General features: G+C 30.1%; 2 protein-coding genes across 2 annotated transcripts in view; one reads left to right on the forward strand and one right to left on the reverse strand.

Moving 5' to 3' along the window:
* The window catches only part of LOC125842351 (BAG-associated GRAM protein 1-like), a 274321-nt gene that overhangs the window by 182059 nt on the left and 75428 nt on the right, over positions 1-16834 (reverse strand). The window lies entirely within an intron of this gene.
* Positions 387-4323, forward strand: LOC125842355 (serine racemase-like). The gene is made up of 7 exons (XM_049521634.1): positions 387-405; positions 2530-2738; positions 2857-2943; positions 3033-3263; positions 3361-3434; positions 3523-3709; positions 3822-4323. The coding sequence occupies exons 2-7, from the start codon at positions 2563-2565 to the stop codon at positions 4066-4068; spliced, it is 1002 nt and encodes a 333-aa protein (XP_049377591.1). The 5' UTR covers positions 387-405; positions 2530-2562; the 3' UTR covers positions 4069-4323.

The following is a 16834-nucleotide window of genomic DNA, read 5'->3' on the forward strand; positions in this document are numbered from 1 at the left end:
AAGTTCCATCCAGTGTTGAGTCAATTTCTGTGATTTTAGCTACTGAGTATTGGGGTATCTTTCTGCTCAGGGACCGTAAGTTCTTTCCAGCCATTAAGGTTCATTCTTTCCCTCTTATTTCTCTTTCTATTTTCAGTGTCTACTATCCACTAATACTGGTTCCTGATTTTAGTTTTTTTTTTTTGCTGTAATGGGTGTAAAAACTATCTGAAGTTGAGTTTGTTTCTCATGGACCCAAATGGATTTTTGAGTTGATTCAGTAAAGTCGAGAATATCGAATGTTTCGGTGGTCAGGTTATCTCAAGTGAGACATTGATGCAGTCTCGAGAGGATACAACAAACAAGGCGTTGCAAGATACCGGTGCTGTTCTTTGTTCCTTCCTTTAATGATGGGCACTTTATAAGGTAACACTGTTTTTCTTTGTCATTTTTGAATAAATGATACTTAAATTCCACTCTGTCATTATTCCGGATATAGTAATATATCTGATACATGTATTATTATTGATATTTTTATCATACATATTATGGAAAAATACAATGTTTATTATCTCATACATATTGTGGCAAAATATAATAATAAATGTATACAATCAAGAAGAAAAAAATTCAATCAAACCCTCTCTGGATCATATTTGGGTAATATCTAGAAATTTGTATGTATCTGGAAAGGGATAAGTTACCTAACCAAGAGCTCTCCTACCCTACACTTGTTTCCTTGATAGCATGGGTCGAAATTTCTTTTTTCTACTTTTTGATACATGTATCTTAAACAACCTCTTTCCTTTCTTATTATCGATACTTGCATCTGCTGCAACAACTTTCAATTTCTTTGATTTTTTTGTTGTTGTTTATCCAATGACCGCATTTTTATGGGGTCATTGCGGAACTTGGTTCTCCTCTCGGCTTCTAAAGCAGCAACAATCCCTGCATTGTTATCTTCTTGAGTGAAAATGCACAAATCAAAGTATAGACAATCTTGATAAGAATGTTGATTAGAGGGTTATACCCCGAGTAAGCCTCTTAGGAGTAGAAGCTTCCACCATTGATACACAGAAAAAAGCTAGAGAAGCCCCCTTAAATAATTCAAATTAGCAGCTTAAAGTCTGAGAATCAGTAGAAAAAACTATTAGATACACATAACCAACATATTTATGCAAAACTGTTACTTAACTGGAAAAATCACGGTGCCACGAATTGAGGAATACGCAAAATCGTGAGATAGAGAATAGGAGCAAATTATGGAAAGTGGGATTTGGTAAGAGAGTTAACCGATAGATACATACAGTGTATTAAGCCTTCAAAAAGGAAAAGGAAATAAACTAGTGAATTTGCTATAAAATGGTAACTGACGCCACATTTGGTAATATTTTTAAAACTAGAACTATGTATTTTTAGATATAGTAGCTATATATATTTGCTTAGTTAGGTAACTAATTTATGAGTGAAGAAGTGGGCTAGACCCATTAATCCTTAAAAAGGGGAAAGGAAACAAGCTAGTGAATTTGCTATAAAATTGTAACTGACGCCACATTTGGTAATATTTTAAAACTATAACTATGCATTTTTTATATAGTAGCTATATTTGCTTAGTTAGGTAACTAATTTATGAGTGAAGAAGGGGGCCAGACCCATTTATTCTTATCAACATATAAGTATATGAGATATATTAGGGTAAGAGAGCTCTTGGTTCTTTTGAAAAAAAGCTTTTTGCTCGAAGGAAGGACCTGGAACTTTATTTGTGCCGATAGTGAAGCTTCGTCAATTTAAGCTTCAGGTTAAAATTTATTTAGTTCATAGCTTTATTGGTTCCATTTTTTTTAATTTTTTTGTTGATAAGGATATGCTAGAACTTGATAACGATATAGTGTAGAGTCCAAATGGAGCAGATGTGATAAGTGAATCAACACATCTGTGATGATGGTCACATCCATTTTCCATGTAACTGCTTTCTTGGTTCTTTTGAAAATGTTTTGTCTAGTAAGAAATGATGACGATTTAATGATTCGTATACGGTTAAGATGTTTTACTTTGGAACAAGAATGTTAATATATATATATATATACTGATATATTAAAATTGAATAGTTTGATGGATTGTGGTAATGAGATATGCTTTTAGCTTTAGATTTATGATTTGAGGCGTAGAATATTGAGATTTGGCCTCAAGTTTGAAATTTAGGGATATTGAAATTTAACCCATCATTTGACATTAAGATTGAAACTTGATTATAGATTTAGACTCCGTGGCTTATGGGTAACGAGTCCATGATCCATTATTTCCCTTGGTTGATCCTTGAGATCAAAACAATTTCATTTCTCTTAAAGACCATACTCAGGCAATTCGTCATGTTATATGATATTATTTTTCTTGGAAGCGTATTATTCGTGTGTCTGTTCTCAAAGTCAACTGATTATATATTTCTCGTCTTAGATCTTCTCTGGATAAACTTGAGAGATTCAACCTTGTTTGGTATTTTTGTTCTTTGATCTTCCCTGGACTGACTCAAAAAATTTCACATGTTTTCAGCTTTGCGATTGTTAACTTCCATAGTAATTATTGATGGAACCGAATCACACAAAATCTAGTGACAGTTATGCTGCTGATATCTCTTCCATCAGGGAAGCTCAAGTACGCATCAAGCCCTTTGCGCAACAAACTCCTGTGCTCACCTCAGACACTTTAGATTCTATTGCTGGAAGAAAGCTGTACTTCAAATGTGAATGCTTTCAGAAGGGGTGAGAAACTCTTTAGGGATTTTTTCAAAGTAGTTCCTATATAAGTGTGTTGTAATGAATTAAAGTTTCTGCTATTTTCGCTTCTAATTAAGGGCCATTTGTTCGTGCAATTTATCAGGGGAGCTTTTAAATTTCGAGGGGCATGCAATGCTATTTTTTCACTTGATGATGATCAGGCCACTAAAGGAGTTGCAACTCATAGCAGGTTTGTTCAGAGCTTTCTGGTTTCTGTAATAAACTATCTTTATTTAATTTCTTTGGATTATCCCCTAATCTACTTCCCATCGAATTTAGTGGAAATCATGCTGCAGCTCTTTCTTTGGCTGCAAAACTACGGGGTATCCCTGCATATATAGTTATACCAAAAGATGCTCCAAAATGCAAAGTCGCGAATGTCAAACGTTACGGTGGTCATGTTATCTTCAGTGAGCCATCAATGCAGTCCCGGGAAGATACTGCAAACAAGGTGTTGCAAGATACCGGTGTTGTTCTTATTCCTTCCTCTAATGATGGGTGCATTATAAGGTAACACAAGTCTCACTTTTTTCGCTATGAATCTAGACAGAATGATCTCTACTAATGAATATTTCTCCATTAATATGTCTTTATGTGGTCTTTACAGTGGACATGGTACAATATCTCTGGAGTTTCTGGAACAGGCTTCAGAAATTGACACTATAATCGTCCCAATCAGCGGTAAATCAACAATTTTAAGACTTTGATATATCGTTTTTCTTGAAATTTTAATTTGTAAATCAGCCTCATTTTCTGATTCGGAATGAAGGAGGTGGTATGATATCGGGAGTTGCATTGGCTGCCAAGGGCATCAACCCTGCCATTCGCATTTTGGCTGCCGAACCAATGGGAGCAAATGATGCTTTCCAATCAAAGAGTAATGGTAGGATCACTAAGTTATCTGAAGTCAACACTATTGCTGATGGCCTTCGAGATTTTCTTGGAGATCTCACGTGGTAAAGTCGAGCTCCTTCTACTATTAACTACTGTCTGCCTATTTTAAAGCTTTTTCATAGTCAAAATCAAACCTTTCTTGGACTTCTGGTAGTTACCTTTACCATTAAACAGGCCTATTGTCCGCGATCTCGTGGATGACATCATAGTTGTTGATGATAAGGAGATAATACAAGCTATGAAACTTTGCTATGAAGTTCTGAAGATTGCAGTGGAACCAAGTGGAGCTATAGGCCTTGCAGCTGTTCTTTCTGATGGTTTCCAAAAAAATCCAGTCTATAGTGAATGCAATCATATTGGAATTGTTCTCTCCGGAGGAAATGTTGATCTTGGTGTGCTATGGAATTCCTTTGATAAATGAGAAACTCTATTAGTCCCGAGGGGCAGATTCAGAATTTGAACTAGTATTCGAGTTTGGAATTCTATCACAACTCATTTAATTTACTGGGTTCAGAATCAATTACTATTTGTTCTTCTTTAGTTAAGTTTTTTTTATATATATATATACAATGTTCGATCCAAAGTTACTAGTTTTAGATGAATCCGTAACTTTCACTCAATGTCCATCCTTGGAAACAAGTGTTATTCAAATTATCATTGTTTTTGATATACATACATTGTTGTTGTCATTTTCTTTTCACCATAAGTTGATGTCGGCTATATGAATCTTTATTGTTTTGTGTGCTTGTTAACTTCTTTTGTTTGTTGCCTGCTAGGACAGATATTATGTTGTAGCAAATTGTTGGTGGAAGACATACTATCTGGTTCGAGGTGTTAGTGAGGATTCATATTGTCGATTTTAATTTATTCTAGATTGAGACGATCCCAATTTATTCTAGACTGAGACGTAGTTATTATTGTTGTATTCGAGCATCAAATGTAGGTACTGCAATTATGTGCAGGACAATATAAATATTTCTTATATGTATAATATAGACAAAGATGATCCCAGTTTGTATAATATTGTATTGATTTGCATAGCTATATAGATGTGTATATAAACACCTTTTATATAATATCGTAAATAAACATGAAGAAATCAACAAATTGTGAAAACTATTAAAATTTCTTAAATTTTTATACAATCTTACCAAACGAGCAAATCATACTCCATAAACAAGTATGACATAGTGTTTCCTTATATATTAATTAAAGTAGTACTACTATTTAGTATTTACAGTATATATATATATATATATATATATATATATACTAGTTTAGGATCACGTGTTTCACACGTGTACACCAAAAATGTATAATATTTGGGGAAAATTTATGAGGTTTTGCTAAGTGATAAACATATGAGGAATTCAATTATACTCTTTACTTTATTGTTATAGGTTTTCTAAAGAAATTCTTTATTTTGCAGTATTTGGTGCAGAGAGGGGGAGGGGGCAGATAGAAAAACGAAATCTTATGATAAAATTAAATTATTGATAATGCAAATTAAAACAATAATAAATATTCAACCTTTGACCATAAAAAAAGAGTTAAAAATCTTGGAAGACAAGTTAACGGAAGTGATATTCAACTATATAAATTAAAAAAATAAATACATCAAGTTTCGATATTCTAGTAATTGAAGTGTTATTCATCCCTATAATCACATTATGCCTTATAATTTTGCCATAAATCCTCTTGTCTTGAAATTTTATTCACTTGATCAAAGCTTCTCTAGTCTCTCACACACAAAAATTGTATCACATACGAATCTTTCTATGGAAATACTATTGAAAGATTTGTTTTTGTAGGAAAAAATATAGCTTTGAAAATATGAAGATTCACTTACAAAGTTGAAAGGTCAAGTGTTACTATAAATTAAAGACAAATATTAATTAAGAACATAAATTAATTTGGAAGATGAAACACTTACATGTATCTATTTAATTTAAATACTTCAAATACAACTTTTTGACTTTTTCGAGTCATGACATACTAATTACTTAAGTGAACTTGATTTGAATTTCAAAAGATACACGTTTTTATGAGGTTAAATACTACTATATTAAGTTATTTAAATTAACTAAGAGAAGTGGAAAAAATTTAGTTGATTTTCATTTAGAATAACTGAAATACTTTCTTATGATTATTTTTATTTTTTAAGTTTTGACTTAATATCTCCTCACTTTTAAAATTTATAATAATAATAATAATAATAAAATATAATATAGGGAGATAAGTTGAAAAGTGAAAAGGCAACCATTAGTAAATAGAATAAGATAAAATTTATAAAGAAGATAAAAAGACTACATGTATAAGAAGATTAAAAATTATTTCAATTAAGTAGTAGGCTAACATTAAAACATACAAATTATTATATTTAATAGGAGGAATTTACTTTATAATAAATGATTATTATTTTTTTATTCAATTAAGTATATATTTTATAATATTTTAATTTGGTGTAGGGGTAAAATGGTATTTCAACTTTTAACTTTGTGGTTTCCCACTTTCAGTATTATATATATATATAATAAATAAAAGGGGAGAAAAGGGGAATAAAGAAAAATATCATCCAAAATAATGGGACAATATATTAAATAGGAAACGAAGAAGGGTCTAAAATACCCTTAAAGTATATGATATATGATAAATAAAAGGGGGAAAAAGGGGGAATAAAGAAAAATATCATCCAAAATAATGGAGACAAAGTCATGCTCTAGGGGATGCTATGAGTATGTTGGATTGTTGGAAATGCCTTGGCCAGATTTATAATGCATCTCAATAATTGAGTTTCAGCAGCTTGAAGAAAATAATTTGGGTTTTTCCCTTTTAGAATAATTGAGTTTTAGAAGATGGGTTGGGGTGTTTTTTTTTTTGGGTGGATCCGGGTTTGGATTGACTTAATTTATAACGAATCAAATAATGCCACGTATTAAATGAAAATGTTAATTAAATGGAGTAATTATTCTGTTTGTGAAAAGGGTATAATAGGGCCACAAAGGTCAACCCCAAGGGCATTTTGTGGTGAAAAGGTAAATGACGAATATATCTATACCAATTTCAATACTTTAGGGATATTTTAGACTCTTCTCCGTTTTATTAATAATAAATACTCCCTCCATTCCATATTAATTGAATTTTTGAGGTGTTTCACACCCTTTAAGAAAAGTAGATTAAGACATAAATTGAACATAGTTTTTTATTTTTACCTTTATTAATTATTATCAAATTTATTGAAGTCATCACTTTGAAAATCCAAATAAAGGATAAAATTGGAAGAACACTCTAAAAGTAGTCTTGAAAACTGAACAATTAAGTTAATTTGAAAAATAAAAAATGCCTCAAAAATTCAATTAATATGAAATAGAGGGAGTACATAACTATTTTTCCTGTTGGTGAAATTTCTTGAACAGCTAATCCCAATTTTAAACAATAATCCAATTTTGACTTATGTTACTGATATCTAGAAGAAGACTAAAAGTTTCCCAAGTTAATTTTTAAAAAAAAATCCATTTTGGCTTATAGTATTGTTACCTAGAAAAAGACTCTCTTCCCCACTTATATACATATTCTAGAAGGACAGCCGGTCTATGACCAAATCGACCATTAATATTTATTATAAGTCATGTTTTGAAGTTTGTCAAAGTAATTTTAAAATGACAAAGTTACAAGAAATTTCTCTCCGTATTCGCTAATGATCCTTCCTTTGCCTTGTATTCTAGAAGATGACTCTCTTTTTTTAAAATTAGTCAAGCCTCTCATTGTTCTTTTATGGTCATCTAGAAGCCAAATTAGTTTGAACTTCCAATCTTATATATAAGCATGTTGGCTATAACTTCAACATCCAAACACTCTCCTATATATATTTCTATCTTTTAGAGACTAATATCATATACACAAAGTTTATACTATACTTGTTAGTTTGAGGCTACCATTATGAAAGGATATATGGGAAAGAAGGATTTAAGGATATTGGAAGAGGAAGATCTAGATGATACTCTTTCGCTCTCTGATCTAATTCTCGTTCATGACGATGATGATATTGATTCTGAAGTAAGTGAAAAGTATTACGACTCGAAGAGTAGTGTTACTTCATCATCAGATGATGAAGATCACACGTTCGAGTTCATTAGTAATTACAAGAATAATGTCGTACTTCCTCCTGAAAATATCCTCTTTTGTGGGAAACTTATTCCTTACAAAAATAACAATCCCATATTGTCATCGTCGACGTCAAAGAAACGATCGTTTTCGTTCTCACGTAAAAATAAGTTCTTGGGATATAATCAAACTCATGAGATGGAATTGAAGGATCTCAAAAATCGATTAGATCGTAAAGTTGGCGATGAAATTAGTGATTATAATAAATATGGCAAAGGAAGTGGGAATGGAAAAGGGAAAGGGATATTATGGTCATTGATTAAGACAATAAGTTGCACTAGTGGTGGTGCATCCTACCATGCACAATCTGCGGTCAAAGCGTCTATTGGTTGCATGTCACTTGTCTAAGTGTTACGAAGCATTACAGTAACAGTAAAATTGAGTTCAATTTATGAAAGTGAGTGCGATACTATTTGCATTAGACGGACTACGGCTTGGATGCGACCCTTTCCTAAATGAAGACAAGTCGGCTGCTTACTTTTGTTGACTCTAGGAGCATGCATGAGCTAGAGAGCTTATTTTATTAGAATTAGGTAGTTGAATTAGAATATTCAATTATATTAATCTATATATCTTTCTCTACCTAACATCTTTATGTTCATATTTCAAGAATTCGTTGTTATTCCAATTTTGCAATATCTAAGCTCTTCTATAAAATTAAAAAAAATAAATATATATAGTATTTAGTCTCTAATCCAATTTTATTTTACTTTAATATTTTTTGGTTGGAGTTTTCGATTCAACTAATTACTTAATACTTCCCTAAGTATCCCAAGAGGAAATTATTAGGGAAAAGAATCATAGAAAAGAGCAAGTGTCTGATCAGATCAATTAAGCGATAGGGGCAGAGACTTTATATCCCAAAAGGGAAACTATTTACAAATGACTCACCCCGTACTTTCATAACCCCCCCCCCCCACCCCCTGGTTTTAACTACTAATGCGCATTTACTACTTGATGTCATCAAAGTATATATATACTATGATGGTATCAAAGAGGAAAAAACATTGTTTCAGTGAAAACACTACTCAGTTACTTCTTCATACCATTAAAATATACATATACTCTGATGGCATCAAGGAGGAAAAGAATATTCAATTACCGTTTGATACCATCAGAATATATAGATACAATCGGAATATATATATATATATATATATATAAAGACACTCTAATGATATCAAGGATGAAGACACAATGGTTCAGTGAATAGAATAAGGGGGTAATCAGTAAATAGTTTGGGTCGTGAATCCAATCAGAATAAATATATTGGATTGAGTCCAATTTGAATAAATACTTTGTTTAATAGGTTCAATTTATATAGTTTTCACAAATTATGAAGGACTTAGGTAAATGACGTTTAAATGCAAAATTTTAATGAAAAAAAGAGATCTTAGAGGTCTATTGATTCTTGGCACCCTTCCGAAAGGTGGCTGAGACTTGGAAGTTCTCAGTTAAATTTGGATCCATTTTGATTAAAATTAAATTGCTTTAGTTGATTTTAATATTATTAAAATTAAAACTAATATAATAATAGACATTTATCAGTTTTGATTAGATTTTATATATATATATATATATATATATATATTCTACTATTATTTCTTATAAGAAAAAAGGAAAAATGTAACATTATTTCATTAAAATATACTCGTATCAAGTTAAGTCGTGTCTTAATTGAAATTGAAGGCTCTGATGTCAATTCATTGAATATGTAATAATTTTATGTAAGCTATAAAGCTAAAAATTCTTGAAATTTTATATTACTTATAACACAAGAAAGATTGACTAATATAATCATTATGGAAGAAAAAAAATATAATTTGAACTTTTGGAAGTTTATTAGTAATCCTCTTAATAAATTAATTTTATTTTTAAAATCCAAAATAATATAATGTATAAAAGTATATACACATTCTATACATTTTTATACACTATAATGTCACATCGCATGGGGGGGGGGGGGGGTTGCATGGATGGAAATGAGGCTTGCCTCCGGTGTCTTGTATGATAAGACAGTATCACCTAAATGTAAATGTAAGTTCTACGAAGTGGTGGTTACATCGTCCTTGCTGTATGAGGTAGTGTTGCTTATTCATCAGATGATGAAGATCACACGTTCGAGTTCATTAGTAATTACAAGAATAATGTCGTACTTCCCCTTGAAAATATCCTCTTTTGTGGGAAACTTATTCCTTCCAAAAATAATAATCCCATATTGTCATCGTCGATGTCACTGAAATGATCGTTTTCGTTCTCACGTAAAAATAAGTTCTTCGAATATAATCAAACTCATGAGATGGAATTGAAGGATCTCAAAAATCGATTAGATTGTAAAATTGGCGATAGAATTAGTGATTATAATAAATATGGCAAAGGAAATGGGAATGGAAGAGGGAAAGGGATATTATGGGAATGGAAAAGGGAAAGGAATATTATGGTCATTGATTAAGGCAATAAGTTGCACTAGTGGTGGTGCATCCTACCATGCACAATCTGCGGTCAAAGTGCCTATTGGTTGCATGTCACTTGTCTAAGTGTTAAGAAGCGTTGCAGTAACAGTAAAATTGAGTTCAATTTATGAAAGTGGGTGCGATACTATTTGCATTAGAGTAGACGGACTACGGCTTAGATGCGACCCTTTCCTAAATGAAGACAAGTCGGCTGCTTACTTTTGTCGACTCTAGGAGCATGCATGAGCTAGAGAGCTTATAATTTTATTAGAATTAGGTTGTTGAATTAGAATATTCAATAATATTAATCTATATATATCTTTCTCTACCTAACATCCTTATGTTCATATTTCAAGAATTCGTTGTTATTCCAATTTTGAAATATCTAAGCTTTTCTATAAAATTAAAATAAAATAAGAAAAAAAAATATAGTATATAGTCTCCAATCCAATTTTATTTTATTTTTATATTTTTTTGTTTGAATTTCCGATTCGACTAACCGCTTAATACTTCAGGAGGAAATTATTAGGAAAAAGAATTCCATTAGTTTCATAACCCCCCACCCCCTGGTTTTAACTATCAATATATATATATATATATTAGGGAAAAGAACACATGTACTCCAAAAAGGAAACTATAACAAATGGTTATTCCATTAGTTTCACAACCCCCCACCCCCTGGTTTTAACTATCAATGTACGCGTGTATATATATATATATATATATATATATATATACTATGATGGTATCAAAGAGGAAGAAGCAGTGCTTCAGTGAAAAGACTACTCAGTTACTTCTTGATATCGTTAGAATATACATGTACTCTGATGACATTAATGAGGAACATACAATGTTTCAATGAAAAGACTGTTCAATTGTTATTTGATACCATCAGAGTATATAGGTACAATTGGAGTATATATATAATCTGATAGTATCAAGGATGAAGAAGCAGTGGTTCAGTGAATAGTAGGACTGTGCACTATTTGGATTAAACCGAAAAACTGAACCAAATCAAACTGAATTCTAATTTGGATTGGTTTTTGGTTTGGTTTTGAATTTAGAAAACTAAAAACCAAAAATTCAAAAAAATTGAATATATATATATATATGATTTAGTTTATATTTTATGTTTTGGACATCTATAATTGATATACTTTTAAGTATTGTGTTTTACGTTTTACTTGTGATTTATATTAGAAAGTATATTTATAAGAGATTCAATTATATATAACTTTGATTATGTTTCTAATTATTAACATAACCGAAAAACCAAACCGAAAAAAAAACAACGAACCGAACGAAATTTATTTTGATTTGGATTGGGTTACACTTCTTCAAAATAAAAAACCAAAAAATCCAAACTTAATAGTACAAAACCAAATCGAAAAATTCAAACTGAATAGTACAAAACCAAAGCGAAAAACCGAATGCACACCCCTAGTGAATAAAATAAGAAGGTGATCAAATAGTTTGGGTCGTGGATCTGATCAGAATAAATATATTGGATTGAATTCAATTTGGATAAATACTTTGCCTAATTGATCCAATTTGTATAGTTTTCCCAATTATTGAGGGTTAGTTGAATGACGTTTAAATACAAAATTTTAATGAAAAAAAAGATATCTTAAAGGTCAATTGATTCTTGGCACCCTTCCTAAAGGTGGTTGAGGCTAGGGAAGTTCTCAGTTAGATTTGGGTCCATTTTGATTAAAATTAAAATTAAATTACTTTAGTTTTTTAAATTTTAAAATTAAAACTAATATAATAATAGACATTCATCAGTTTTGATTAGATTGTATGGCTTTTAATCACACATAATTATATATATATATATATATATATATATTCTTTTCTTCTTTTTCTACTATTATTTCTTACTAAACAAACAATGCGGCAATTTTTAAAGGAAAAATGTAACATTGTTTCATTAAACTATACTCATAACAAGTTAAATACAGGAAAAATTACCTAATTACACATCAATTTTTACCCTATTTTCTATTATTTTCTATCATTTTAAAAAAAATACAAAAATCACTATTTTCTCCCCTTTTTATGCCTATAATCACTCCACTATATCACCAGTTACCTTTATCACTTTTTTTTTTTTAATTTTAAATATTTTCTCTCTCCATTTAATGATTTAAATTTTATTTTTTTATCTTAAGAAGGGATCCAAATTTTTGGAAAGAAATCAAATCAACAAATATAAAGGCTTGAAAAATAATGTTGCTCAAGCATTTATCTATTCTTGTATGAATGAATATTACATTTTACATTTATTATCTGGCAAAAATTATTCAAGGATACGTCCTTTGTCCTCCTTGTAGCGACTCACTACAACCAATGAATGTACCATTTACCGCAAGAGTCGTCTAGCAATAGACTCAATTTATTTTTTTCTTTCCAGATTTTTTTTTTTTACAGGAAAACATGATTAATAGGCTCAATTTATTGACTATGTATTATATGTTTGTTATGTATGTGCAATACTAAATAATTGTTTATCATATTCATAATTTTTTTTTGTATATGATACATAGCTACGTCAAATTATACAGGCATGATGATACATAAATCCTAATTTATACTACATGTATCGATCTCAAACCAAACAACTTATGGGAAACAATTACATGTCTAATGTATTCCTTAACAATACAATACTTATCAATTTAAATGAGATACATAAATAGTAATGTATCATGCACTAATTTTTTAGATATGATACGTAAATTCGAATTTATACTAAATGTATCAATTACATAATAACTACCACACGGTAATGTATCGATCTCAAATCTAACATCTTATGGGCAACAATTATTTATTTAATGTATCTAGTATAAATACAATACTTATCAATTTAAACGAGATAAATAAATAGTAATGTATCATGCACTAATTTTTTAGATATGATACGTAAATTCGAATTTATACTAAATGTATCAATTACATAGCAATTACCACACGGTAATGTATCGATCTCAAATCTAACATCTTATGGGCAACAATTATTTATTTAATGTATCTAGTATAAATACAATACTTATCAATTTAAACAAGATACATAAATAGTAAAATGCTAAGTAGCAAAGATATTCATGATGTATCTTCTCAAAATTTTCGACAATTTTGATTCAAAACTAAAAAGATCTTCAATAAACTAGGAGAAGAATTTTGAATCTCAAAATTTTCAAAAAGGATCTTCGATGAACTGGGAGAAGAAAATCTTGAATCTCAATTTTTTTGATAATCTTGAATCAAAATTGAAAGAATCTTCGATGAACTTGACGATTCAAAAGGAAATCGTTTGTCCAACAACAATTCCATCACTTTTGTATCCTTTATAACTCACCTCACTTACCCAAAATTTCGACAAAAGTTTTTGAATCAAATCTGAAAGGTTTCTTCGTTGAACGGGGGAGCAATTTGAAATTTTGAATTTCTTTGTTCTGTTAGGATTTGCCTCTGTATGATTGAGAGTAAGAAGAAACGTAAGCGTAATTTATGGAATTTAATTAATTTTCAGATTTTATTCCCCTTTTAGCGCAACAAAAAGATAATTCTTGTATTAGAATTAATGTATTCGGATGGTGAATTAATGTATCCGGATGATGACTTATGTATCCAGAAGGTACAAATTTTAAGGAATTATTGTAATTAGAAAAAGAGTAGGGATATGATGTAATTTACTCTTTACACTATGAGATTTAGGTAAGTTATACTTAAATATATTTATATATGTCGTGTCTTCACTAGAATTGAAGGCTCCAATGTCAATTGATTGAATATATAATAATTTTACGTAAGCTATAAAGCTAAAAAATGTTGAAACTTTATATTCCTTATAACACAAGAAAGATTGACTAATATAATCATTATGGAAGAAAAAAATATAATTAAACTTTGGGAAGTTTATTATTAATCCTCTTAATATTTTAATTTTTTATTTTAAAAATCCATAATAACCATAATATATAATGTATAAAAGTATATATACATTAGTATACATTGCATATACAATTTTATACACTATAATGTCACATCACATTGGGGGGGTGGGGGGGTGGATGAAATGGAGGCTTGCCTCTGATGTCTTGTATGATAAGAAAGTACCACCTAAATGTAAATGTAAGTTCTACATAGTGGTGGTTAGATTGTCCTTGTTGTATGAGGTGGAATGTTGCCTAGTCAAGAACACATGTTTAGAAGATGTGCATGTTGCAAAAATGAGGGTGTTGAGATAGATGTGTGAGCATACTAAGAATAACAAGATCAAGAATGAGATTATCCATGAAAAGGTGGGAGTGGCCTCTATGGCGGACAAGACAACGAAAGCAAGTCTAAGATGGTTTGAGCATGTGAAGAGGAGGTGCTCAGACTCCCCAATGAGGAGGTGCGAGAGGTTGATTGTAAGGGGTACGCAGAGGGTAGAGGTAGATCGAAAAAGTATTGGGAAGACGTGATTAGAAAGGATATGACGCAATTTCATATTACCGAGGACATGATTGTAGATAGGAAGGTGTGGAGGTCGTGTATTAGAATTGAAGGTTAGTAGGGGTAGAGTGTTATCTTACCTTGCAAATGTTTAGGCTTGTTAGTGTCTGTCATAGTTCTAGTCGTACCCTTGTAATTCTGGCTATATGTTATTTATTATGTTTCAAATATCACACTGTTTTCTTGTTGTTATTTTTCTTTCTTGTAAACTTTACACTGCTTTTTTATTAACTGGTATGCTTTTTTTCATTGCCTTTTTTTTTCTTTACTTGAGTTTGGTGCACTTGAGCCAAAGATCATTCAGAAACAGTCTATCTATCTACACGAGCTAATAGTAAAGTTTGCGTACATTATATCCTCTTTAAATTCTACTTAGTGGATTTCACTAAATATGTTTTATTATTGTAGTTGTTGATACATTACATATACATGTATAAATATTGTTTCAACTTTGTATAATCATATATATAAGATATGGAGTGTAAAATTATGTATAAACAATGCATTCTATATCTACAAATTCCATATTTGTTGCACTAAATTTCATACAAAAAAATGATTTTTTAGTGTTCTTCCAATGAAATCTCATTCTCTAGGCATTTTAACTTCTTCACCTCTTCAAAGGGAAGTGGAGACCAATTAGATAACAAATCATTTATTATTGAGCAACTTTCACATATAGCAAACACAAAAATTATATTTGTATGTTATAACTATAGTTTACATAATTTCACTCCATAGCAAATTTTATGTTTGCTATGGAGCTTTTGATTTGTATAATTCGCTAGATATATCCAATTTTATACAAAATGTTCAGTTTTGTATAAATTCATTTATACATTGTAATTTGTATAATAAGATCTGTATTTGTATAATTATAAGTGTATAAGATGAAAATATATGTATTTGTATAAATACAAACGCATTTTATACATTTGTATACCTAATGGGTAATTGTATACCGAAAATGGCTAATTGTATACCGAATCAGATGACAAAAAAATGGAATGTTTGCTACGAATTACAAATAAAATAAACTATGAGTATAACATTTAATTTGAATTAATAATTTGTTATTTCATACTATTTTCCCTTTATTAATTATTGTGGCCTTAATTAACAAATATGTACTCCAATGAAAAAATGGCATAGCATGACATCCCTTTTTACTAATTGGCAACATAAAGCCCCCTTTTATTTTTTTGACAAAAAAGGGTTTTTAAGAATTATTTTTTGCAATTAGTAGCCCACGCATTGGGAAGTTTTTTTAATTAAATTAAATAATTTTAGAAGGTGGCAGCATGGTGTCCTTTTTTATTGAGAAGTGGTTTTTTTCTTCCTTTTTTTCTCTTCTTTTCCATACACACACGATTCTTTTGAATGGTATTTTTTTAATTGATTATGTAAATATTTATTCAATTCTTTCTTCTTCGTCATTACTTTGAATAAAAGATGATTTACTTTCTGTTTGTTAGTTTTACATATTTGAGTTCTATAAAAATATTTGTTCATATATAGTGTCTATTTTTTTCTCTTTCGCTTTTAAATTTTTGATGGTTGCCTCATCAATTTTTCTAACTGTTAGCCTATGTTTAATCCCCTCTTGTATTGTCGTTCGATTTTTTTGGGAGTTTTAATTTTTGAAATTGAATGTTATATCTAATTTAGGCAAAAAATTACATAATAGTAATTGATTGTAGGTATTAATTGTCATGTTTAAGAAAGTTCTCCCTAGGATTATTCATTAAAAAAAGGGATTCTGATTCTAAATTTGTGGATTCTCCATTCATAACTCTAAATTTTAGCCATGTAAGTTCTTCTCGTTATCTGATTCGACTTGTGTGTTTGCTATTAAGCATTTTAAATTTCATGTGCAATCCTCATTTACACACTGAAGAAAGAATCTGAAATGTATACACATTTTGAGTGAATGAATACACGGATATGTATACATGAATGCTATGCATACTCATGTTCATGATTTAAAAAAAATCTTCAATGCAATGTATACATATTATAAGTGAATGAATGTATAAAGTGTTTGATTTTTTAATATGTATACACTGA

Source organism: Solanum stenotomum, chromosome 10 (genome assembly GCF_019186545.1).
Source record: "Solanum stenotomum isolate F172 chromosome 10, ASM1918654v1, whole genome shotgun sequence".
NCBI lineage: Eukaryota > Viridiplantae > Streptophyta > Magnoliopsida > Solanales > Solanaceae > Solanum > Solanum stenotomum.